The 23,925-nt window shown below is 44.3% G+C and overlaps 1 protein-coding gene across 1 annotated transcript in view; it reads right to left on the bottom strand.

The window, feature by feature from the left end:
• ATP2C2 (ATPase secretory pathway Ca2+ transporting 2) overlaps positions 1-21,991 on the bottom strand; it is a 47,166-nt gene extending 25,175 nt beyond the window's left edge. The window contains exons 1-12 of the mRNA XM_087729409.1: positions 21,732-21,991; positions 15,048-15,158; positions 12,516-12,632; positions 11,361-11,450; positions 9,495-9,530; positions 9,332-9,393; positions 8,500-8,608; positions 7,689-7,838; positions 4,342-4,410; positions 3,005-3,080; positions 1,984-2,050; positions 311-435 (exon numbers count right to left, since the gene is read on the bottom strand). Coding sequence (XP_087585535.1) covers positions 311-435; positions 1,984-2,050; positions 3,005-3,080; positions 4,342-4,410; positions 7,689-7,838; positions 8,500-8,608; positions 9,332-9,393; positions 9,495-9,530; positions 11,361-11,450; positions 12,516-12,632; positions 15,048-15,158; positions 21,732-21,836 — 1,117 coding nt within the window. The 5' untranslated portion in view covers positions 21,837-21,991. The remainder of the gene's footprint in view (positions 1-310; positions 436-1,983; positions 2,051-3,004; positions 3,081-4,341; positions 4,411-7,688; positions 7,839-8,499; positions 8,609-9,331; positions 9,394-9,494; positions 9,531-11,360; positions 11,451-12,515; positions 12,633-15,047; positions 15,159-21,731) is intronic.
• Positions 21,992-23,925: the final 1,934 nt, after the last annotated feature.

Below are 23,925 nucleotides of genomic sequence, written 5' to 3'. Positions count from 1 at the left end.
AAAGGAAAAATTTGCTCCACATACTACCAAGAAGTATTTTAACATATCCCACCACAGAAATTCAAGCCAATCTGATAATTTTAAATGAATACTGCTTTCAAAAATAGCTACGTACAGTTCTATTCGTAATGGGGAGAACCCGGAAGACGAAGGGCAAACTTTAAAATTAATATCAGCGCTCATGGAATCACCTTAATTAAAATAATAGAAACTGTCACAGTTGAATTAACCTGGGTGCTAGTAAATTCAATTGCAGGATATTCCCTATTATTATCAGTTTTACCCACAACATGGGATTGTTCCGACTCACCTAGAGTTTCCACTATGGGCAACTTCTTCACGATGACTTGCTTCTTGGCCATTCTCAAGACGCCCAGTACTAGCGTCACCGTGACGACGATGGGCAGGCCTTCTGGGATGGCAGCCACCGCCAAGCTGCGCACACACAATCATTTACCACTGATGTTACACACCACTACCTCTTCCTGCAAGGAAGTATACCCAAGCATCAACTTGCTCCAGAACCCTCATTCTAGAATACAGGTAGAAGATTGGGCCATGACCAATGGATACGGATAAATGACCCAGGAATGCAGGGTTTTGTGGCATGTCTATTCCAGGGAAGACTATTAGGTCGAAGTTGACTTTTCAAGAAGACTTCTAGTTCTACTGTCTTGAGCAGATGTCTCTACTGTCAAGGTTCCAGGTAATGTACCCGTGGCACGACAAAACCGTGCTCGTCAAAATCGCGGTGATAAAATCGCGGCACTAAAGCCGCGACGTCATCACCGCGCGTCATCACCGCCGCGACAACAGCGCGGCAACAGAAGGGCGCTTTAAAACGGCGCTGCGGCAGAAAGCCGACTTCAATTAAGGTAAGCGTTAGGATTAGGTTTAGGGGTTTGTTTTAGGGTTAGGTTTAGGGTTAGGTTTAGGGTTAGGGTTAGGTTTAGCATTAGGTTTAGCGTTAGGTTTAGCGTTAGGGTTAGGTTTAGGGTTAGGTTTAGGGTTAGGTTTAGGGTTAGGTTTAGGGTATTGAGTGCTTGGGAATGCGTGAATTTGCCCTCTGTGATTATGTCATCGCGGTAGGGTCGCGTTTTTCCTTAGCGCTTAGAACGCCGCAAATTAGTCTTCGCGCTTATGTCTCCGCGGATAAGGGCTTCGCGGATTTGTGGTGGAACCAATGTACCCATTAATGTCAGAACTCCGAGGCAGGGAGATTCCTCAAAGAACAATTTATTTGGATACCTCATATTGGCACAACTGGTGAAAACCGACTCTGAAAGTTCCCACGGTTTCCACCTGATTAAAAGTGAAAGTTTCCCCCTTTTCCCCAAGTCATAGGTCACATTATCCAGTAGAGGTGCTGGATGATTGCTTGGTTACTTTGCACCTCCTCTCCCAGCCACCTGTTGGAATGACCTTGGTTCCCACAGGAAAACCTTTTGTTTTGACTGAAAAACCCTAGCTTCCTATTTCTCCTTCCCTGTCCCCTCTTCTGTCTTGTGGAAACCCTGAAGCCACAAAAATGTCAGCCAGGTCCGCTTCAGGGTTGAGAATTGTTGGGAATTGTTATACAATATATCCAGAGGAAGCCAGTTAGAAAAAAAATCTATTGAAATGTATTAAAGATGAGAAGACTTTTGAGAACATCCGTCCTCTGCACTGGTCTTAAATTAGAGGCTGGACAGCACAGGAATTTCTTCACTGAGCTGGAAGTCCATTAGCTATGTCCCTTTTTGACTCTATGAGAAAGTTTGCATGTCACACTGATTCATAACATGGTATATCTGGCTTTGACCTAGCATGATGAGTGATTCCCAACTACTGTGGATTCCCTGAAGTCAGAATCAAGTCATCATGATTTTTTTTAACCAAGTATAGTTCAACAAAACCAAATCTCAGCAAGTCAACTCGGCTTCGGGACCTTTGATAATTCAACATGCTACGCCTACATGTGGAAGAAATCTCTCTCAAACTTACCTCACTCCAATGGTGAACATATCAAGGAGATGTTTCCCTTGCAGCCAGCCGATCAGCATGAGTAAACCTTGAAAAACATAGAAAAACATTTTTCTGATCGTACCCACAAACATAATTTTGTGGCTCCCCAGTGACAAGCAGAGCTGGCAGCAGATTCGGACAGTGAGGAGGTTGGGGAGGAACCTGGGCCAGTCCTGGAGTCTGGGGAAGGCTCCAATGAGGGCTCTGTGTCGGAGGCAGAGAGGGGGCCAGGGCCATGTGCCAGTTATCAGCTGCCTTCAGAGTCAGACATCAGTGAGGCAGATGAACAGCTGGAGCCTGTTCCCAGTGTGCGCATGGGCAAAGTTACCAGACGAAGGGAACAGCTAAAGAACAGGGGTCGACTAGGGAGGAAGGCCACAGGTGGACGGTAAATAGCCCCTCCCAGAAGAAATAAAACAGGAGCAAAAGGGGAGTGGAGTTTGCAGGAGACAATTAGTTCGCTTCATTGGTTCGTGGCCCTTCCGAGACTCCTTGCCAAGTTTCGCATATATTGGCCTGGCAGCTCTCCAAGCCAGATAAAGTCTGTGACCGTAAATCCTCCCTTGAAAGACTTTGCTGGATGTGAATGAGCAGAATTCACAGTCAATTAATCAAAGGGTTTTTTGTCGGGACCAGGAGTCTGCTTCATGCTCTCAGGAAGCCTCAGTCAGAACACATAAGTAGCTCAAGAGGAGAATCAAAGCACCTCGTTTCATGTAACAATCTATTTCTCAACTTTCTGATCATTTAGATATGAACATCTAAAGAGGGTTATGTCAAAGCCCCCCATTTCATGTTGATCACTATTTCTCAACCTCATCAACTTAAAAGATGTGTGGACTTCAACTCTCAGAATTCCCCAGCCAACCTTGTTGAAGTCCACACGTCTTCAAGTCGATGAGGTTGAGAAACACCGATGAGGACAGTGGAAGACTGAAACAGCCGATATAGTCTTTGGTCTCCAAAGCTTTTCGAGAGGAAAAAAAAAAGTAGAACTCACCAATGATCCCGAAGGAAGCAATAGTAAGCTGTTTCCCCAATTTATCCATGTTTCTCTGCAACGGTGTCTTTGGAGTCTTGATGCATTCGACCAGAAGGAAGGAAGAAATGGAGGTAGAAGGGCAAAAGACAGGAAAGAAATCTATCAAATGGATTGGCCCCACAATAACAATATCACCGTATCTGCACTGGCTGCCGGTCAGCTTCCAGGTGTGACTCAAAGTGCTATTTATCATCTGTAAAGTCCTACTTGGCTCTATGTAGAGGGAATCTTGAAGAACAGGAGGAAGATCTGCTCCCAAGGCAATGGTCAGATAAGAGGGGCTTAAATTTGGCCAATTTCAGAATGCCCCTCCTTAATTGACACAAAGATAAAGGAGATGATGGTACTAATAGAAGAGAATATTTATAGCTCATGATTGAACTGTGGGCTTCTTGGCACCCTCTGAGTTTGGTTGTTTTCTTGTAGATGTTTCTTTAACCAACTAGGTAACATCATCAGTGCTCAGGAAGTACATTCAGAGTCGCAAGTTTCTGTTATTATAACCGTCTAGTAGAAGTAGACCTGACCTGTATAGCCATCAAGGACAAATATCTTAAAATTGTCCCTGAAATTCTAGATTCCACAGAAATTGAATGATATGCTGTCCTCGCCATAGATGGTCCACTCTACCCTGAATTTTTGCAAGCTCTATGTGGTTGTGGCTGTAGTAGATTTACGCCAAGTTGCTGTAGCTTCCTTTTATGTTTTGTCATGTGTTGTTGCTAACTGTTCTGACCCCCCCTTCTTCGCTGGTTCACAGACGACAGTCAGACAGACTTAAAAAGAAATAACTTTATCAGTCCTGGCTCACGCTGGCTGCGAGCCCAAAATAAACATAAATAATGTCTGGCAAAAAGGTAACGCAGCAGAATGCAAAAACAAAGCTATTACAGCAACACCAGGTTTACAGAAAGAAAACAAATCACTTATCCAAGTGCCTCTCACAAACAAACTACGACCGATGAACGACGAACCACAAACGAATGAATGAACGTTGACTTCTGCAACTAGGGCGTGGCACCATCAGTCCTTTTATCTCCAGAAGACGACACTAACGAGCCCCAGCTGCATTGTTATTCCTGCATCCCAACTCAACTCACAGCAAACTTCTGCTGAGTCACAACAGCTAACTATGTCAACACCTTCCCCCCGTCCCCCCCCCAATCTGGTCATCCTGAATGGAGTGGCAACTGAAATCTAACCCACAGGACAAATGAAGGCAGGTTCTCAAAGGAACATCTTGGCTTTGAGTTGAGAACGACATGCTCAGAGTCCGTTTCTCTTCCTTGTCTTACCTCTTCCTCTTGCATCATTTTGAAGACTTCCCCAAACTGTGAGTTTTCGCCGGTTCCAATAACAATCCCCTGCAGAAGAAAAAAGAGGTTCGAAAATGGCATCTATCCAAAGGTGACTCTTTGCTTCCATTCCGAAATTCACAGTCCAAAGTTGCAGACCCTTTTCTGAAATAACGTAGGGAATCTATCACACCTTATTCTCCCCAGCCCCTTGTATACTTCCAAAACATCTGGGGGTGGGCAATTATGTAAGTTCTGCAACAACTACAAATACAACTACAAGAGAGCTGAGGTGGCGCAGTGGTTAGCGTGCAGTACTGCAGGCCACTTCAGCTGACTGTTATCTGCACTTCAGCGGTTCTAATCTCACCGGCTCAAGGTTGACTCAGCCTTCCATCCTTCCGAGGTGGGTGAAATGAGGACCCGGATTGTTGTTGGGGGCAATATGCTGACTCTGTAAACTGCTTAGAGAGGGCTGAAAGCCCTATGAAGCGGTATATAAGTCTAACTGCTATTGCTATTGCTAAATGCAATTTTAAGGGACCTCTTTTTACTGAGCTAAAAGCTTTAAATCTGGACTACTAATCTAGTAGGGTAAAGAGCCTCTCATTTTTTCTGTTTCCAAATTAATTAAATAATTTTTCTCTCCTAGCTAAAGCTTTCCCCTTCATATTAACTGTGGCATATTTTTTTCCCGTCGTAGTTGACGGCTGTAGGAACAATGAACACAAATCCATGGTGTTGGGAATATAGTTTATTCAATACACCCAATATGCTGGATTCACACAACATGTTGAACCGTGACCGAATTGTGCGAGCAAGCTTTGTACTACAAGATAACTTAAATATGGATGGCTAGTTTATGATCCAGTGTTGTACAAAACACAGACTTTACGTCTTAAGGGAGATTTTCTCGAGAAGAAGGTCAGAATCCCAAAGTCCAGAAGAAGCTGGGATACAGGGAAGAAATCTAGATTCAGAAGTGGAGGAACCAAGACCATGGAGACATGCTCAAAAAGGAGGGTTTTTCCCCCAAATATATTCTTACATCTCTTTCTACTCAAGGGGATACATTGACTTCTGTGTATAGGTTTATATTTCAGAAGCTTCCACCATGCAATTCCATGGTTCACCGCTTGGGAGAGCCATCCACCAGGCCAACATCTGATGAAAAATATCAATTTTGAACCCCAGAGTGGCCCATTTCTACCGGTAGTGAATTCGGTCTCTTCTAGTTCTATAGATTTAGTTCTGGCTGATTTAGTCAGGCTTCATATTTGAGAAGGAAGGAAGCCCATCTCTTCATTGTGTGTAGGTCCTACAGCTGATGAATCAGAAAGGAACTCATCAAGGCCACAATACAAAACCACGTAGCATCCTCAAGAGAGAACTATTTCGGAAGGTTCTCTCAAACCAAAACTATTTCTTTTGGGAATCATAAATGATAAACATAACAAGGGGGCAATCTACTTAATAATACATATTATTACGGCAGCAAGAATTGACTTTGCCCAAAATTGGAAAAACAAGACGAGGAAGTCATTAGGAAAATTCTGATTTGTGCTGAAATGGATAAATTGACCTGGGAATTGAAGAACAAAGATGAATCAGAATATGATAAGACCTGGGATAAATTTTATCGATCGGTTGGAACAAAAAAGGAAAGAGCAACGGCTAAGATTTATAGAATGGAGATTAGAATTGTGTATGACATCGTAACAGTGAAAAGGTATAAGATGAGAACAAAGCAGCATGGATGGAAATACGGCATCCTCATATTTGTAACTACTGAATAGACCGATTGCAAATAAGCATGGTGGTTATAATATTTGACTTTATATTCTAGTATGTGTGGAAAAGACATTGCCGGGACGGTTACACCGTGTCCCGTGTTTTAATGTGGGTTTAATTTAAAAAAAACTTTTTAATAAAAAGAAAAAAGAGGGAAGAAGGTGGGGCTTAGCAGTGAGAAGACGGAGTTTCAGGCTATTCCTGAAATTCCCCTATTCCGAAGGAATTTGGACGGGTCTTTTGGACCCTAGCTGTCCCGTAGAAAACAGTGAAAGATGAGGGGAGATCCAGTGACCTCAGAGATGATCGCAAGTCTCTGGGGGGTGTGGAATTAACCCCTCCTGCCAATTCCTCTCTGGATTAGCTGTATGCTAACCGAAACTGCAGGTTGCCCCTAAGAATGGTATGAATGGATTCAACTGGTAAGCTGATTTTATTACTCAAAGAGAGACGGTCCGTACTAAAATTTAAGCTAATGGGAACCAAAGAACAGAATAATCTAGCGGCGAATTGTTTTTTTTCCCCCTTCTAATGGATTTATGGCTGGTGGTTATTCTATCTCTTAAACGCTTTAAGGAACTCTTCAACATCTCCCCCTGACTCTTTCTAAGTGGGTTGTAAAACTAACGATCTGACACTTTTATTGCTTGGCTGTGTTAGTCTAAGATCAGATAAGATCGCATAGCTCCCAGCGTGTTTTTTACTTGCTATCTTAGAGTTTGTAACTACGACACAACAAATCTGGAGTTAATCCTTTGTTCAAATTGTCCAGAAATAGGTCCAGGGTCTTAAAACCAGAAAAGATCATGTTGTTCCCATCCTTCAGAGCAGCAAATTACCCCGGAAGCCAGAGACAGATGAAACATCAACATTCCCAACAGCAAAGAGGGAGCTATGTCAAGGAAGAATGATTGCAATGAAAAACGCTCAGCTTGTTTTACAGCTCTCTTGGTTCAAGATATGATGAACTGATTTGGATCTCAGAGCCTCCAAACAGACGTCACCACTCCCACCTCTCAAACGCTGGGAGGAATGATGATGCTAAGGATTGATGTCCAACCAATTACCTCCACTAGACCGATTAGATCCCACAGATTAGGCCTCCTCCGAATTCCATCCGCCGGCCAGTGTCGACTGGCGACTACCCGGAGGAGAGCCTTCTCTCTGGCTGCTCCGACCCTCTGGAACGAACTCCCCGTGGAGATTCGTACCCTCACCACCCTCCAGGCCTTCCGCAAAGCCCTCAAAACCTGGCTGTTCCGACAGGCCTGGGGCTAAAGAGCTGTTGCCCCCGTCTCGAATGGTATGACTGTTGTGAGTTTTAAATTATATATTGTTATGTTTGTTTTTTAATTTTTTTGTCTGTATCCCCCTTCCCCGGTTAGAGTTGTGAGCCGCCCTGAGTCCCCCTTCGGGGGGAAAAGGGCAGCATACAAATACAATAAACTGAACTGAACTGAACTGAACTGTCAAGATCTCAAACAACTCCTAGCACACACCAAACTTAAAACCCACACCAACTCTCTTCGCGATGTGACAGACGGAGAGCCACTCACTTTAGCCTTGCCGTATCTCACAAGAGTTCCCATGAAGACCACGTTGGTGAGAGTCATTATGTCTCCTGAAGTGGCTAAGATGCCATCGTTCTTGCTACAAGGTTCCACTTCCCCAGTCAAGCTGGACTCATCCACCAGGAGATCGATCACCTTCAAAGAAAAATCAGGATCAGCGCATTGGATCACCAAATCGTTTTGAGTCCACACTGCTCTTTCATTTAAACCACCCATAGTCACTTTCTCACAAGACACGGGGTGACTACCTACAGAAGTCAAATAAATAAATACATGTGCTTCCAAAGAGGTGATGTTCAAATTGCGACCACAACTGGGGCCAGAATTTCCATGACCAAGCAAAGAGGTTGAGAAGTGAGTTGCGCCCAACGAATCTACAACTGGGCCTCTTCTCCTTGAAGCTTATTTCCTTGACCATGATGTGCTACATCTCCAGCCACAGAAAAACCTTGGAGTGGGGACTCTGAAAACACTTTCCAGACACTCAGACCCAAGAGTTTTGCATGGACTTTCTCAATTCACCTACTCTTCGTGGTCCAGAATCATAAGAACCGCTAACGTGGGGCTGTCTGTTGAATTTTATTTCAGCTTGTCTCACGTGATCACATGCCTATAGGGCAGTGTTTCTCAACCTTGGCGACTTTAAGTCCTGTGGACTTCAACTCCCAGAATCCCCCAGACAGCTATGCTGTCTGGGGAATTCTGGGAGTTGAAGTCCACAGGACTTAAAGTTGCCAAGGTTAAGAAACACTGCTATAGGGGATATTCAGGACCTTTTGTGTGCCTTGAGCGTTACCTCTGTGAGTCTTATGTCCGCAGGGATGCGATCTCCAATGGCAAGGCAGACAACGTCTCCTGGGACAAGTTCTCGAGCGAGAAGATGTTGCATTTTCCCTTCTCTCAGGCTGGATTTACAGAGAGACACAGACGAAATGCTAGGTGTTACACATGGCATAGCACAATTGTGAATGGAATGTGGATGAAGATAGGTAGGAAAGGAGGAAGGATGGATACATACATACATACATACATACATACATACATACATACATACATAAAATCAGCAGGTTCTGACCAGTTCTGGAGAACCAGTAGCAGAAATTTTGAGTAGTTAGCAATAGCAATAGCAGTTAGACTTTCATCGTTGTTCACATTCAGCCAGCAGAGAGGATGATCCATAGGCAAGAAGTTGGAGCAACTGGCCAGCTGAGTACAAGAAGCTCAGCTGCTGATAGTTCCTTGAGCAGAATTCAGAAGTTGCATGAATTTTGTCTGCAAAGATGGGGGCCAGAAGTCTTCCAAAGCAGAAAGGAAGAGAAGAAGGGGCCGTATGTAAGAGCCGAGGTGGCGCAGTGGGTAGAGTGCAGTACTGCAGGCCACTTCAGCTGACTGCTATCTGCAGTTCGGCGGTTCAAATCTCACCGGCTCAAGGTTGACTCAGCCTTCCATCCTTCCGAGGTGGGTGAAATGAGGAGCCGGATTGTTGTTGGGGGCGATATGCTGACTCTTTAAACCGCTTAGAGAGGGCTGAAAGCCCGTATGAAGCGGTATATAAGTCTAACTGCTAACTGCTATTGCTATGTGCTCCCATCTCCAGGAGTGAGTTACCTTCCAAGGATCCTGCTTACCAGCTGCATTCTGGTGGAACTAACTTGTTCAGTTCTTCCAGCGATTTTTCAGAGCGATACTCCTGCAGGAAGAGAAGCACAACTGACATGACTTCACGGATGGCTGCTGCTACTACTACTACTACTAGTAGTAATCATAATCCAAGGTGGACAATCATCGTACCTGGACAAACGCTACTGTGACAACGATGATGACAGCCTGTTGGGGAAGAAAAGACGGAAGTTGGCAGAGAAATCAGACATATTTTTAATGCCAATAAACGGTTCTGGCAAATCCCATCACAACTATCTGGATATAATAATTAACTGCAGTTTTTTTTTCCTTGAAGAGCATCCGGCGACTTCAGCTAGTCCAGAATGCGGCCGCGCGAGCGATTGTGGGCGCACCGCGGTTCGCCCACATAACACCTATCCTCCGCGAGCTGTGCTGGCTACCTGTTGATCTCCGGGTACGCTTCAAGGTGCTACTTACCACCCATAAAGCCCTCCATGGTAGTGGGTCTGCGTACTTGAGAGACCGCCTCCTGCCAATTACCTCCCTGCGACCTATTAGATCACACAGATTAGGCCTCCTCCGAGTTCCATCTGCCAGTCAGTGTCGACTGGCAACTACGCGGAGGAGAGCCTTTTCAGTAGTAGCTCCGACCCTTTGGAACGATCTCCCCGTGGAGATTCGCACCCTCACCACTGTCCAGACCTTCCGCACAGCCCTCAAGACCTGGCTATCCCGTCAGGCCTGGGGATAAAGATTCTAATCCGTCCCCTCCCGAATGATGAATGAATGTTGTGTTTTATTTTTACTTATGTACTGTCTCATGTCTTGTCTTGTATTCCCCTCCCATAAATTGTAAGCCGCCCTGAGTCCCCTCAGGGAAAAGGGCGGCCTATAAATAATAAACAAATACCAAAAAATACCAAAGGGTGCAAACTTTCTCAATTGTTTTCCCTTCAAGTATGTGGAAGTCATTCCCAGAACCCATCTAAGAGAAGCAAAAGATGGAGGGATTTTATTAGGAAGTAGCTGATAACCCAGCATTTGCCCAAGTATTTATTCATCCCGATCCTCTATTAGACAGGAATGGCGATGTCAAACGGCAACGTAACGTAAGTGCTGTGAATGTGCTGCCCTCCCTCCTTCCATGAACGTCACCACAATTCCTGGAGAGCCGATGGCAAGATCAACTTCTCCCTGAGCCCCGATTTTGAATTAGTTAAAAATGTTTTCCCTCTGCTCCCAGAAATGTAATTTCTAATGTTGGATTCCCCCCCCCCCCTTACCAGAGGGAGCCCTCTTGTGGAGTACTGTGAAGCCGTTACCATGGCAACTCCATTGCGCTGTGCAGTAGAAGCCATTTAAGGCAGTACGGTAGAAGCCGTATTAAGGCACAACAGGCTGCATCTTAACAGAACACACATCCCTTGGGGTGTCTTATCCCCACAGTATTTTTTTTCCAGAGAGTAAGTCATCTGTGTACCAAGTTTGGTTGAAATTGTTCAAGGCATTCCAGAGTTATGCTGGAACACACACACAGAGAGCCATAGATAGATAGATAGATAGATAGATAGATAGATAGATAGATAGATAGATAGATAGATAGATAGATGGAGATAGATAGATAGATAGATAGATAGATAGATAGAGATGGAGAGATATAGATAGATAGATAGATAGATAGATAGATAGATGATAGATAGATAGAGATATAGAAATATAGATATATAGATATATAGATATAGCTATAGATAGATATATAGATATATAGAGATTAGATAGAGATATAGAGATATAGATAGATAGATAGATAGATAGATAGATAGATAGATAGATAGATAGATAGATAGATATAGAGATAGAGATGTCGAGAGATAGAGAGATAGAGATAGAGATATAGAGATTTGACAGAGAGAGAGAGAGAGAGAGAGAGATTCTTAGATTTTTTTCATCTTGTCGTTTGGCAATGTTCCCTTTAGATTGTGCTGAGGCCAAGGGTTGCAGAAGCCATGCTTCCTTTGGAGAGAAGCCACATACCATTGTAATACTCACGGCATCTTCATACTCTTTAGTAATCAGACTAACCACAGCAGAAGCCAGGAGCAAAAGGATCAGAGGGTTCTTAAACTACAATGGGAGAAGAAAGAGTTGGTGATGAAAGTCATTCTTGTTTTCTTTGCTTTAACCGTGTATTGTGAGACAGGCTCAAATCATCCTACTTTTGACGAGTTACGTGAAGAACCATCTCTCTGGAGAATGCTATAATGCTGGGAAAGGTTGAAGGAAAGAGGAGAAGAAGACAACCCCCAGAAAGGTAGAGGGATTCAGTTCCGGGGGTTATTGGTGCATCATTGGAAGAGCTGAAGGACCAGTTTAGGGGCAGCTCATCACAGAGAATATCGATCTATCTATATGGTCACCAGGAGTTAAAAAAAAGACTTGATGGTCCCTCATCAATTGATCAATAGTAAGATTAAATATTGCCACACTTCACACCCAAAATTAATACAATATAGTGCAATAGCAGAGTTGGAAGGGACTTCGAGCCAAGGTGGCGCAGTGGTTAAATGCAGCACTGCAGGCTACTGCTAGATCAGCAGGTCAGCGGTTCAAATCTCACCGGCTCAGGGTTGACTCAGCCTTCCATCCTTCCGAGGTGGGTAAAATGAGGACCCAGATTGTTGTGGGCAATATGCTGACTCTCTGTAAACCGCTTAGAGAGGCCTGAAAGGCCTATGAAGCGGTATATAAGTCTACTGCTATTGCTATTGCTATTGCTTTGGAGGTCTTCTAGTCCAATGGTCTCCAACCTTGGCAACTTTAAGACTTGTGGACTTCAACTCCCAGAGTTGGCTGAGGAACTCTGGGAGTTGAAGTCCACAGGTCTTAAAGTTGCCAAGGTTGGAGACCACTGTATCTAGTCCAACCCCTTGCCTAGGCAGTAAACCCTGCACCATTTCAGACAATTCATCGCAAAAGATCCATATCTCTGCACCAACTCCAGAAGTTGTACAGCCACCTTAACCACAGATGACTCTTGAGCTTCTGGACACATTAAAAGTACACTTTTCTCTCTATCTCTTAACTTATTGGTCCATCGCTACAATCCCGTCTCAGCCTCAGAAGGAATATTGTGTCTACACCACTTTGCCACCACAAGTCACACGTTTCTCTGCTGCTAAAATGCGCTACCTGGTCAAGGTATTTCTTCCACACCGGTTCCGTATTATCTGCCACAAGTTCATTCCAGCCATGCTTGATTCTGCGGTGCAGCACTGAGAATTCTGAAAGTCCTCTCTCCAAGTCAACCTGGAAGAGACACCAACGAGCAAAGGAGTAGGGTCAAGACTTTTGGTCAAAACTGGCTTGGCGCAATGGAGCTAAACATCTCTGTCAACAAACAAACTGACTTTGATCAGACAGTTACCATTTTTTTTTTGACATTTGGGTTTCCTAGTGCTTGGCCCCACTATCCTTCACACCTAGAAGAGTGCTGCTCAAGCTTGGCTGGCTGGGGAACTCCAAGCGTTGAAGTCCAATTCTGGGAGTTGAAGGTGAAGTCCATCTTAACGTTGAGAAGGTTGAAAAACACTGGTCTACTAGAAGAACTTTTCAAAATGGGGAAACTTTGCTCTGCACGTAATGTCTACCAGGAAGTAGGAGCCCAGATGCTCAGAGCTGCAAAGCACATAACATCCTAGGGAAGAGCCAAGGTGGCGCAGTAGTTAAATGCAGCACTGCAGGCTACTGCTAGATCAGCAGGTCAGCGGTTCAAATCTCACCGGCTCAGGGTTGACTCAGCCTTCCATCCTTCCGAGGTGGGTAAAATGAGGACCCGGATTGTTGGGGGCAATATGCTGACTCTCTGTAAACCGCTTAGAGAGGCCTGAAAGGCCTATGAAGCGGTATATAAGTCTACTGCTATTGCTATTGCTATTGCTATTCTCCTTCCACCTCACTCAAGGCAGGAGAGATAAGTAAATGGAGATCCAATCTGTTAGCCTTCTAACATAATTCTGGTTGGGGCCAATGGGTCTTATCTTCATTCCAACACTTGAACTGAGGTAGCCTAGATAAAACACTTCACCAGCTTGCAAGCTGACTTGAGTGTGTGTGTTTGTGTGTGTGTGTGTTTATCCATGCAATGAGATTTGAAATGTCACCTTTGCTATTTGCCTCGTAAATTCAAAAGAAAGGAGTGCCGTTATTATTTATTATACTTATTAGTAACCTATGATTATCAATAATGAGCCGAGGTGGCGCAGTGGTTTAGGGTGCAGTACTGCAGGCCACTTCAGCTGACTGTTATCTGCAGTTCGGCTGTTCTAATCTCACTGGCTCAAGGTTGACTCAGCCTTCCATCCTTCCGAGGTGGGTGAAAGGAGGACCCAGATTGTGGGGGCGATATGCTGACTCTGTAAACCGCTTGGAGAGGGCTGAAAGTCCTATGAAGCGGTATATAAGTCTAAGGGCTGTTGCTATTGCTATTATTTATTATACTTATTAGTAACTTATGATTATCAATAAGTGTTGTATCTTATGATTCGTGACGAATGTATCTTGTCTTTTTGTACACTGAGAGCATCTGCACCAAAGACAAATTCCTTGTGTGTCCAATCACACTTGGCCAATAAAGAATTCTATTCTATTCTATTCTATCCATATTCTATTCTATTCTATCCATATTCTATTCTATTCTTTCCATATTCTATTCTATTCTATTCTATTCTATTCTATTCTATTCTATGGAAATTGTGCATCCAATCACACTTGGCCAATAAAGAATTCTATTCTATTCTATTCTATTCTATTCTATTCTATTCTATCCATATTCTATTCTATTCTATTCTATTCTATTCTATTCTATTCTATTCTATTCTATTCTATTCTATTCTATTCTATTCTATTCTATCCATATTCTATTCTATTCTATTCTATTCTATTCTATCCATATTCTATTCTTTCCATATTCTATTCTATTCTATCCATATTCTATTCTATTCTATCCATATTCTATTCTATTCTATCCATATTCTATTCTATCCATATTCTATTCTATTCTATCCATATTCTATTCTATTCTATTCTATTCTATTCTATCCATATTCTATTCTTTCCATATTCTATTCTATTCTATCCATATTCTATTCTATTCTATTCTATTCTATTCTATCCATATTCTATTCTTTCCATATTCTATTCTATTCTATCCATATTCTATTCTATTCTATCCATATTCTATTCTATCCATATTCTATTCTATCCTATTCTATTCTATTCTATTCTACTCTTTCCATATTCTATTCTTTCCATATTCTAACTGCTTTTCATTTTCCACCGTGACAAAAGGGAAAGAGGCAGTGAATCAAAATCACCATTAGGGGGAAAAGATCACAATCCGTGTTTATTCCTATAAACCTCCTTATTCACACAGAACTTGCACCGGCTTGAATCTTTGCAAAGAGATTGCCGTCTTATGCAGAGAAAACATCGTGGCTGGGAGAAAAAACAACAACAACTAATTATCTATCAAGTCCTCTTTGACTGACATTCTTCCCCTGAACGGGTTTAACCTGGTTAGCAAACATTCCTTCACGTTATAAAAAAGCTCTTCGGATAGACAATTATTTATCTTATTCTGAACAGATTTTTAAGCCATGGACGGTTATCCTTCCATAGGGATGATACTAAAGTGCCCCCTTTTAAGATTTCGATGACACTTACCTGCAAGGTTTTGGCCAGCTCTTCTACTTGACATTGGCAAGCTGTTTTGGGTGGAATGGCCTCAATTTCTTTCTCTTGATGAAGCGACTTCAGTTCAGATTCATCTTCTGACTGCATCATGCAAGCGATAAATTGAGGGACATTAGCCGGTGGGTAACAATTAAGCTTCTCCTTGATCCTTGTCATAAATCACTGCTTGGGCTAGAAAGAGGACCAAGTTTCCCCAGTTTCACACACAAACGCCAGTTCTTTGTCACTGCTGGCAAACATCTCATGAACTTTGACAAAGATGAAGGCGTTATTGTTTTCCCCTTCTTGATCGAGGGGGGTGGGGGCTTTCAAAACCGTTCAGCAGAATTATGGGGCCTCTGACCCGTTTTGGTTAATTCGCCCCACCGCAAATTGACACTCAGCTTCACAAGATGCTGTGCTGTTGTGACTCTGGAGGCCATCAGGCAGTTGCTTCTCCCGATGAGCCCACAGAGGGGAAATGTTGAAGGAAAAGATTAGGGCAGTGATTAGGGCACGATTCATTTTCAATTCTGTTTGCTTTCTGTGAATTTATTTGGGGGTTCATTCCCCCCCCCCGAGGGTCCCGTGCAGGAATAGCATGATGCTTTTAACCAGGTTAGTGCATGAACACACTTCCCCAGATTGAACCATACACTGAATCGTATGAAAGGGTCTGCATTCACCCAAGATGCCTATCCATCCGACCCTAACCAGGTTCCCTGGGAATGGAGTTTTTTAGATTGATAACAATCTTTGTTAGGTTTATAACAATCTTGTGTGCGCATTATGCCAACTCAGTCATTGTTTAAGACAGTAAGAAAACGCACTTCTGGGTTTGTTTGTTTTTTGCAATTGTGCGTCCCAGTTTCCTTGGGAAAGAATTTCTGGAGGCCACAAAAACTGGTGCAGAAGTTCATGGGGTTATGAACAGTGGTGAAATTCACATTTCTTTACTACTGGTTCTGTGGGCATGGCACGGTGGCCATGGTGTGGCTTGGTGGGCGTGACAGGGGAAGGATACTGCAAAATCTCCATTCCCTCCCCACTCTGGGGCCAACCAGAGGTAGCATTTGCCAATTCTCTGAATTACTCAAAATTTCCGCTACTGGTTCTCCAAACTACTCAAAATTTCCACTACTGGTTCTCCGAACTACTCAAGATTTCCACTACCGGTTCTCCGAACTACTCAAGATTTCTGCTACCGGTTCTCCGAACTACTCAAAATTTCCGCTACTGGTTCTCCAAACTACTCAAAATTTCTGCTACCGGTTCTCCGAACTACTCAAAATTTCCGCTACTGGTTCTCCGAACTACTCAAAATTTCCGCTACTGGTTCTCCAAACTACTCAAAATTTCTGCTACCGGTTCTCCGAACTACTCAAAATTTCCGCTACTGGTTCTCCGAACTACTCAAAATTTCCGCTACTGGTTCTCCGAACTACTCAAAATTTCCGCTACTGGTTCTCCGAACTACTCAAAATTTCCGCTACTGGGTCTCCGAACTACCCAAAATTTCCATTACTGGTTCTTCGAAATACTCAAAATTTCCGCTACTGGTTCTCTGAACTACTCAAAATTTCCGCCACTGGTTCTCCGAACTACTCAAAATTTCTGCTATCGGTTCTCCAGAACCTGCTGGATTTCACCCCTGGTTATGGATTGATTGTGGATACACCAAGGTTTCCTTCCATCGTTCTGCTAGGGCAGTGTTTCTCAACCATGATAACCTTAAGATGAGTGGACTTCAACTCCCAGAATTCCCTAGCCAGCATGCTTTAAAAAGCGTGGACTCCAACTCCCAGAATTCTTCAGGGAGTTGAAATCTGTGCATCTCAAAGCATGCTGGCTGGGGATCTTTGGGAGTTGAAGTCCACTCAATTTAGAGCACGCTAGTGGGGAATTCTGGGAGTTGGAAGTTCATCATCGCAAAGCCGCCAAGGTGGAGAAATACGCTCCAGTGGGCTTTAGCTAGGTAGTTTCTGAATATGTGGCATGTTCTTTGTTCATGGGAATTAATACCCTTGGCCAGAAGTTTCATAAGCCCTCAGCTGTGAAAATGAGCACTCTCATTGTTTGCTTTGCTTTCTAAAGTTCCCTCCTTCCCTCTTTTGCTCTTTTAATTAAGTTCACTGTGACTTCAAGTTTAGGAATTAAAGTAAACACTGCCCTTAAATTTCTGGGAAGCAGATAAATGCGTTTTTTTTTTTTGGTTAATAGAAGCAATCCAGAATGGACCCAGAGCTGCAACGCATCAGGAAATCTAAAGGAAAAACTTTTCTGTTTGCATTTGGTTCGCGGTGCCAAGGTTCCTTTTTGACAAACTTTGCCCTTGGAGAGCTAAATAAATAAAATAGGCAGGTCGTCTCTCACCAGCTGGGGTTTTTTGGGGGGGAGGGGGGGGAAAGACAAGCCAACGTGAACACCGAACAGGAGTTAAACATGCTTTTTGTACAAGCCAGGCTGGCAAGGATTAGATTTGACACATACAGTATGCATAGACGTCAGAATCAAAGACTTTTGGTTCACTTTTAAGACTTGAGGACGTGAGCTCTCAGAATTTTCCCAGGCAATATGGGATTCTGGGAGTTGAAATGCTCAAGTCTTAAAAGGGTCAAGTTTTCACACACACCCCCCCGACTTTTACAGCTTTTCTCAGTTCAAATAAACCAGGTTTATTATAGACTTCATAGGTGTGATGGAAGCTTTGTAAACATTTGAGCAATGTAATCTTAGAAGACAGCGGGGGAACCACGTGTAACTTCCTTCCAGTTAGGGAAGTGGCATTTTTAAAAATCTTCTATCCTGGGTGCCTTCATTTTAATGGAGATCGTTCCATCGTTTCAGATGGGGGAGAACAAATGATCCTGAACTGGACAACATTGGGGATACGAGATAAAACCCAATTCAGGTTTTCCCAAGTTAATGAATGAGTGCTTGGTCAACTTTTAGTCACATTTCCTCTTTGGCGCCTAGAAGCTAATTTCTTGGAGGGGAACAAATGTTTGCTAAAATGGACGAATGAGTCGATCAATCAAATCACTCAATCAATCTAGAGGAATAAGGTGTGGTACACAGGGTGTGGTTAAAAATATATATTAGCCAAGCGTTTCTTACCTGCCATCTGGCTATTTTTACAACAAGACATTAGCAAACCATTTCTGCAGCGCAGCCAAGAACATGGATATATAGTCATGTAAGCACTAGAATTTAAACACAGCTAATCCTTGACTTAGGGACGCGGTGGCTCAGTGGCTAAGACGCTGAGCTTGTCGATCAGAAAGGTCGGCAGTTCGGTGGTTCGAATCCCTATTGCCATGTAACGGAGTGAGCTCCCTTTATTTGTCCCAGCTTCTGCCAACCTAGCAGTTCGAAAGCACGTAAAAAATGCAAGTAGAAAAATAAGGACCACCTTTGGTGGGAAGGGAACAGCATTCCATGCGCCTTCGGCATTTATTCATGCCGGCCACATGACCACCAAGAAGTATTTGGACAGCGCTGGCTCTTTGGCTTTGAAATGGAGATGAGCAGCGCCCCCTAGAGTCGGGAATAACCAGCACTTATGTGCGAGGGGAACCTTTACCTAAGCCTTGACGTACAATAGTTTAGTGACTGTTCAAAGTTACAACAGCACGCAATAAAGGTGACTTATGACCATTTTACACACAACCGTTGCAGCGTTCCCATTGCTGTGTGTTCAAAATCCAGACGTTCGGCAACTGACTCACATTTATGACGGTTGCAACGTCCCAGGATCACGCGATCCGCTTTTGGGACCTTCTGAGAAGCAAAGTCAACGGGGGAAGCCAGCTTCACTTCAGGACCACATTACTAACCGAAGAACCGCAGGGAATTGCCTTAACAACTGTGGTCATAAAACGGGGCATGGCTCGCGTACTAAGTGTCTCATTTAGCAAGAGAAATGTTGGGCTCCGTTGCTGGTCGTTAGTCAAGGACTACTTGTATCCTCTTTGAGCAAACTTCTCTTCTGTTTCCTGGCACTCCGAGGCAAAAATAAGAAATAAAGAAGAGCACTTTCCTTTCCTGATTAGTTACCATTAATTAACATCCATTCTAACAAATGTAGGTTTTGGCTACATTTGCTACAGAAAACCAGCGTTCCAGCGAAAGAGATGTATTAATCTCCTTGCTCTAAAAAAAGAGGCTCATTAAATTTTCCAGGAGCACTTTTGATTACCCATTTTTTCAATAATAATTTGTCCCTCCGTTGCTTTGTTTCTAGGCGATATTTACGCTTCAAGGCGCTAGTCGTCACTTATAAAGCCCTTCATGGTATTGGACCTGAGTACTTGAGAGACCGCCTGCTGCCAATTACCTCCACTAGACCGATTAGATCCCACAGATTAGGCCTCCTCCGAATTCCATCCGCCGGCCAGTGCCGACTGGCGACTACCCGGAGGAGAGCCTTCTCTGTGGCTGCTCCGACCCTCTGGAACGAACTCCCCGTGGAGATTCGAACCCTCACCACCCTCCAGGCCTTCCGCAAAGCCCTTAAAACCTGGCTGTTCCGACAGGCCTGGGGCTAAAGAGCTGTTGCCCCCGCCTCGAATTGGTATGACTGTTGTGTTTTAATTATGCATTGTTTTTTTGTCGTTTAAATTCTTGTTTGTATCCCCCTTCCCTGGTTGAGTTGTGAGCCGCCCTGAGTCCCCTTGGGGGAAAAGGGCGGCATATAAATAAAATCAACATCAACATCAACATTTAGTGCAGGGAAGGGTGTGGAGAACACTTTCATAAAAGGGCCCAGATTTAAACTGCAAAGTTTCCTTTATTCTCTGATTTTATTGCATCTTATTACTGGTTTCCTGCTGGCTATTTCAGGCCAGGAAACGAGGCTCCAATTTATTTCTAAGATTGCTTAAAAAAAAAAAAACCTGCCAAATCTCATTCCTTAAGTACTGAATATCTAAATAAACACACAACCAGCCCAAAACTTTCCTGTCTCTTTAATGGCTTTTGAAATAACACATGATGCTAAAAGTATCCGTCCTAGCTATTTTATCAGGATAGCAATCAGGTGCAATGAAAGATTAAGCACTTTTAAGAGGTTTTTTTCTTTTCTTTTCCAGGTAACAGAGATGTTTGCCCAAAGTTTTATTAGCATAGTTTCATGCAGAGGCTGTGTACATAAATCTTATAAGAACAGAACAAGCTGGGAAAGGAAAATTTGGAGAGAAAATACACAGGCAGTTTAACTTCCCTCGTCTGGCAAGTTAGCTCTGGGGTCCACAAGAATTCTCCTTTGGGTATGTGAAACCCTGGGGTGAAATCCAGCAGGTTCGGAGAGGTTCTGGAGAACCGGTAGTGGACATTTTGAGTAGTTTGGAGAACCAGCAAATAACACCTCTGGATGATACCAGAGTGGGGAGGGAATGGCGCTTTTGCAGTATTCTTCCCCTGGAGTGAGGAGGGAATGGAGATTTTGCAATATCCTTCCTCTGCAGCGGAGTGGGAATGGAGCTTTTGCAGGATCCTTCCCCTGGAGTAGGGGGGGAATGGAGCTTTTGCAGTATCCTTCCCCTGGAGTGAGGAGGGAATGGAGCTTTTGCAGTATCCTTCCCCTGGAGTGAGGAGGGAATGGCGCTTTTGCAGTATCCTTCCCCTAGAGTGGAGTGGGAATGGAGATTTTGCAATATCCTTCCCCCAGGAGTGGGGACGGAATGGAGCTTTCGCGGTATCCTTCTCCTGCCACGCCCACCAAGCCATACCCACAGGACCGGTAGTAAAAAAAAAAATTGAATCTCACCACTGCTGAAACCATTCTTGACTTCTCACAGATAGGGACCAAGACAACAAGCAATGAGCAGGTGATGGGTGAATGTGTAATGGCAAACCACCATTGGTTTAATGTTGGTGTCAACCCTGCCACCCTGTTTTGCTACACCAGAATGTGGGCTTCGAGAGCTACGTGAACCCAACAACGGAAGAGATGGAGTTTCAGAGCCGTGAAGAGCAGAAGGTCAACCTTTTGAGGTGAGACTCACGTGGAACGTTCATCCTGTCCTTCTCCGCCTACATCTGTCCTCCCCCTTCCCCATTCTCCCACCAGCGCAGGGGAAGAACATCGGGGATGTTGAAAGAACACTCCCAAGGGAATCGAGCCCAGAATCTAACTAGGGCACTGCAAATGTCACTAGGGTGATTAAAAAACGACTTTCAAAAGACTTCGAACGGAGGCGAGACACTTTAGAAGTCCCCAAGTAGGTGGATCAGCCGAACAATAACACTTTTGTGTCCTATCGAGCCTCGCAGAGCCAGTTACAAACTCACACGCCGGACTCAACGACTCCATCAGCTCTTCTCCCTCTTCCCAAGACCCACATCTCCCTCTCTCTCCCCCCTCCCCAAACAACCAAAGGTGCTTCTTAAAAGGGCAACCGGACTTTCTCGTTGTTGTTGTTTTTTGTCTTTTTAAGATAAATCCTTCCATTTCCCCGCTATCCTGCCTGAGCTGAAAGAAGCTTCTTGGATGAGAAGCGGAACAAAAAGGAACAAGAAAATCCAGTTGCCTCCTGGAAAGAAAAAAAGAATAGCACCTTTGGGAGAACCGTGACCTGGATGAGAGAGAAACACTCCCTGGAGATTAACGAAAGTGACCCAGAGGAAGGATGGTCAGTTCCAACCCCATATCCCCTCCACAGCAAACTTCCTGACCTGCTCTGCTGCATCCTTGCTGCCCAAGGACTGGTATTTCCGACCCAGATGGAGGAAGGAGGACCCATCCTGGAAGAACTTGGCAAAGCAGTGCTTGGCTCCCATCTTGGTGGCTGGGGTGGGAGCAGGCACAGGTCAGGAGGGCAGGCAGCTCGAGGAGAAGCTGCCACCAGCTGCAGCAGCCGCTTCTGTGAATTACCTTATGTATGTATATATCGATATTTCCTGGATGAAAGGCTCACATTCCCTCCTAAGCTCAGGAGGTGCACAGAAAGGTGATCCGGGGAGGGGAGGGGTGTTACCTGATGCCGACACACAGCATACGCCCCGCCTGCAACAATTGCCTGGGAGGGGCCAAATTCTTGCTCAGAACAGCTGACCTACCTAATCAGGTCTGGTCTGCCGAGGCTCAATCTTTCTCCGAGCCCTGGGAAACTCGGCAGTTGTACGTTTACACAAGGATTAAAGTCCTACCTGTTGCCCCAGGTCACAATTTGGGCTGCATTCCTACTCTCGCGTCACCACCGTAATTCCAGCCGTTTTCCAGCCACTGCCAGCTGTACTGCAGGCTGCAAGCAGAGACCTTGTGGTTGATAGCAGTTAAACTTATATACCGCTTCATAGGGCTTTCAGCCCTCTCTAAGCGGTTTACAGAGTCAGCATATTGCCCCCAACAACAATCCGGGTCCTCATTTTACCCACCTCGGAAGGCTGGAAGGCTGAGTCAACCCTGAGCCAGTGAGATTTGAACAGCCGAACTGCAGAACTGCAGTCAGCTGAAGTAGCCTGCAGTGCTGCATTTAACCACTGTGCCACCTTGGCTCTGGTGGGTATTTCTGCATATGTTTGTGTGCCTTTATGAAAGGGATGTTGTGTCAATTAAGCCCAACGTCGGTTATTTTATGACTTGGGATTGGATCGACCCAGAAGTGAGCGAAAACCCAAATGAAGTGGGGCGATTCAGCCTTGTTTGAATTTGTGAAGTTGCTGTTGTACTTTTATTTATTTTTTATTTATTTATTTATTTATTTTTATTTATATGCCGCCCTTTTCCCTGGGGGGACTCAGGGCGGCTTACAACTTAAAAAGGGGGGTGGGAAACAAACTTTTAACATATAGAACAATACATCATTAAAACACAACATTCATACCATTCGGGCGGGTTGCAATCTTTAGCCCCAGGCCTGACGGGATAGCCAGTTTTTAAGGGCTGTGCGGAAGGTCTGGAGGGTGGTGAGGGTACGAATCTCCACGGGGAGATCGTTCCAAAGGGTCGGAGCTGCCACCGAGAAGGCCCTCCTCCGCGTGGTTGCCAGTCGACATTGACCGGCGGATGGAACTCGGAAGAGGCCTAATCGGTGAGATCTAATTGGTCGAATGGAGGTGATTGGCAGTAGGCGGTCTCTCAAGTACCCAGATCCACTACCATGAAGGGCTTTATGGGTGACGAGTAGCACCTTCTTCTCGTTTACTGCTTTATGGCGTTAAAAAAAAGAGAGAATCCCAAAGGTGCTTTTTCAGGAAGACTTTCTTGTTTTCTTCTTTGGAAGACGTTCTCATCCACATCCTTTCAGAACAGAAGAAGCTTCTCGGATGAGAAGCGAAACATATTCAAAAGGAAAAAAACCAAGAAAGTCCAGTTGTCTCCTGAAAAAACCCACTTTCGGGACAACCGTGACCAGGAGGACAGAGAATCTCTATCGAGAAATCTGGGAGCATTTTTAAAAAGATAAACCAACTTCTGGGAAAATGGAAGGCTTCAGGAGTTGTGGAAAGGATGCCACCAGACTCCCGGTGTTTTTGCCATTGTAAGCTGACACATTTCCCTGATAAGAACCTGCTCGAGGTGTCCACTCTTGACTTCAAGGTGTTGGTATCCATCTTTCTGTTTATCTCTCCCAAATGGTCTGCTGTGATACATCCAGAAGAATCTTTCAGTTGCAAATTACTATGATTATTTTTTACAAATGTTAAATGAATGTTCATAAAGGTGAAGGTTCCCCTCGCACATATGTCGTTCCCGACTCTAGGGGGTGGTTCTCATCTCCGTTTCAAAGCCGAAGAGCCAGCGCTGTCCGAAGACGTCTCCGTGGTCATGTGGCCGGCATGACTCAACGCCGAAGGCGCACGGGACGCTGTTCCCTTCCCACCAAAGGTGGTTCCTGTTTTTCTACTTGCATTTTTCATGTGGTTT

Source organism: Thamnophis sirtalis, unplaced genomic scaffold (assembly GCF_051295495.1).
Source record: "Thamnophis sirtalis isolate CommonGarterSnake01/CBP01778 unplaced genomic scaffold, rThaSir2_p1.2 scaffold_14, whole genome shotgun sequence".
Taxonomy (NCBI): Eukaryota; Metazoa; Chordata; class Lepidosauria; order Squamata; family Natricidae; genus Thamnophis; species Thamnophis sirtalis.
This window is presented reverse-complemented; position numbering and strand designations above follow the sequence as displayed.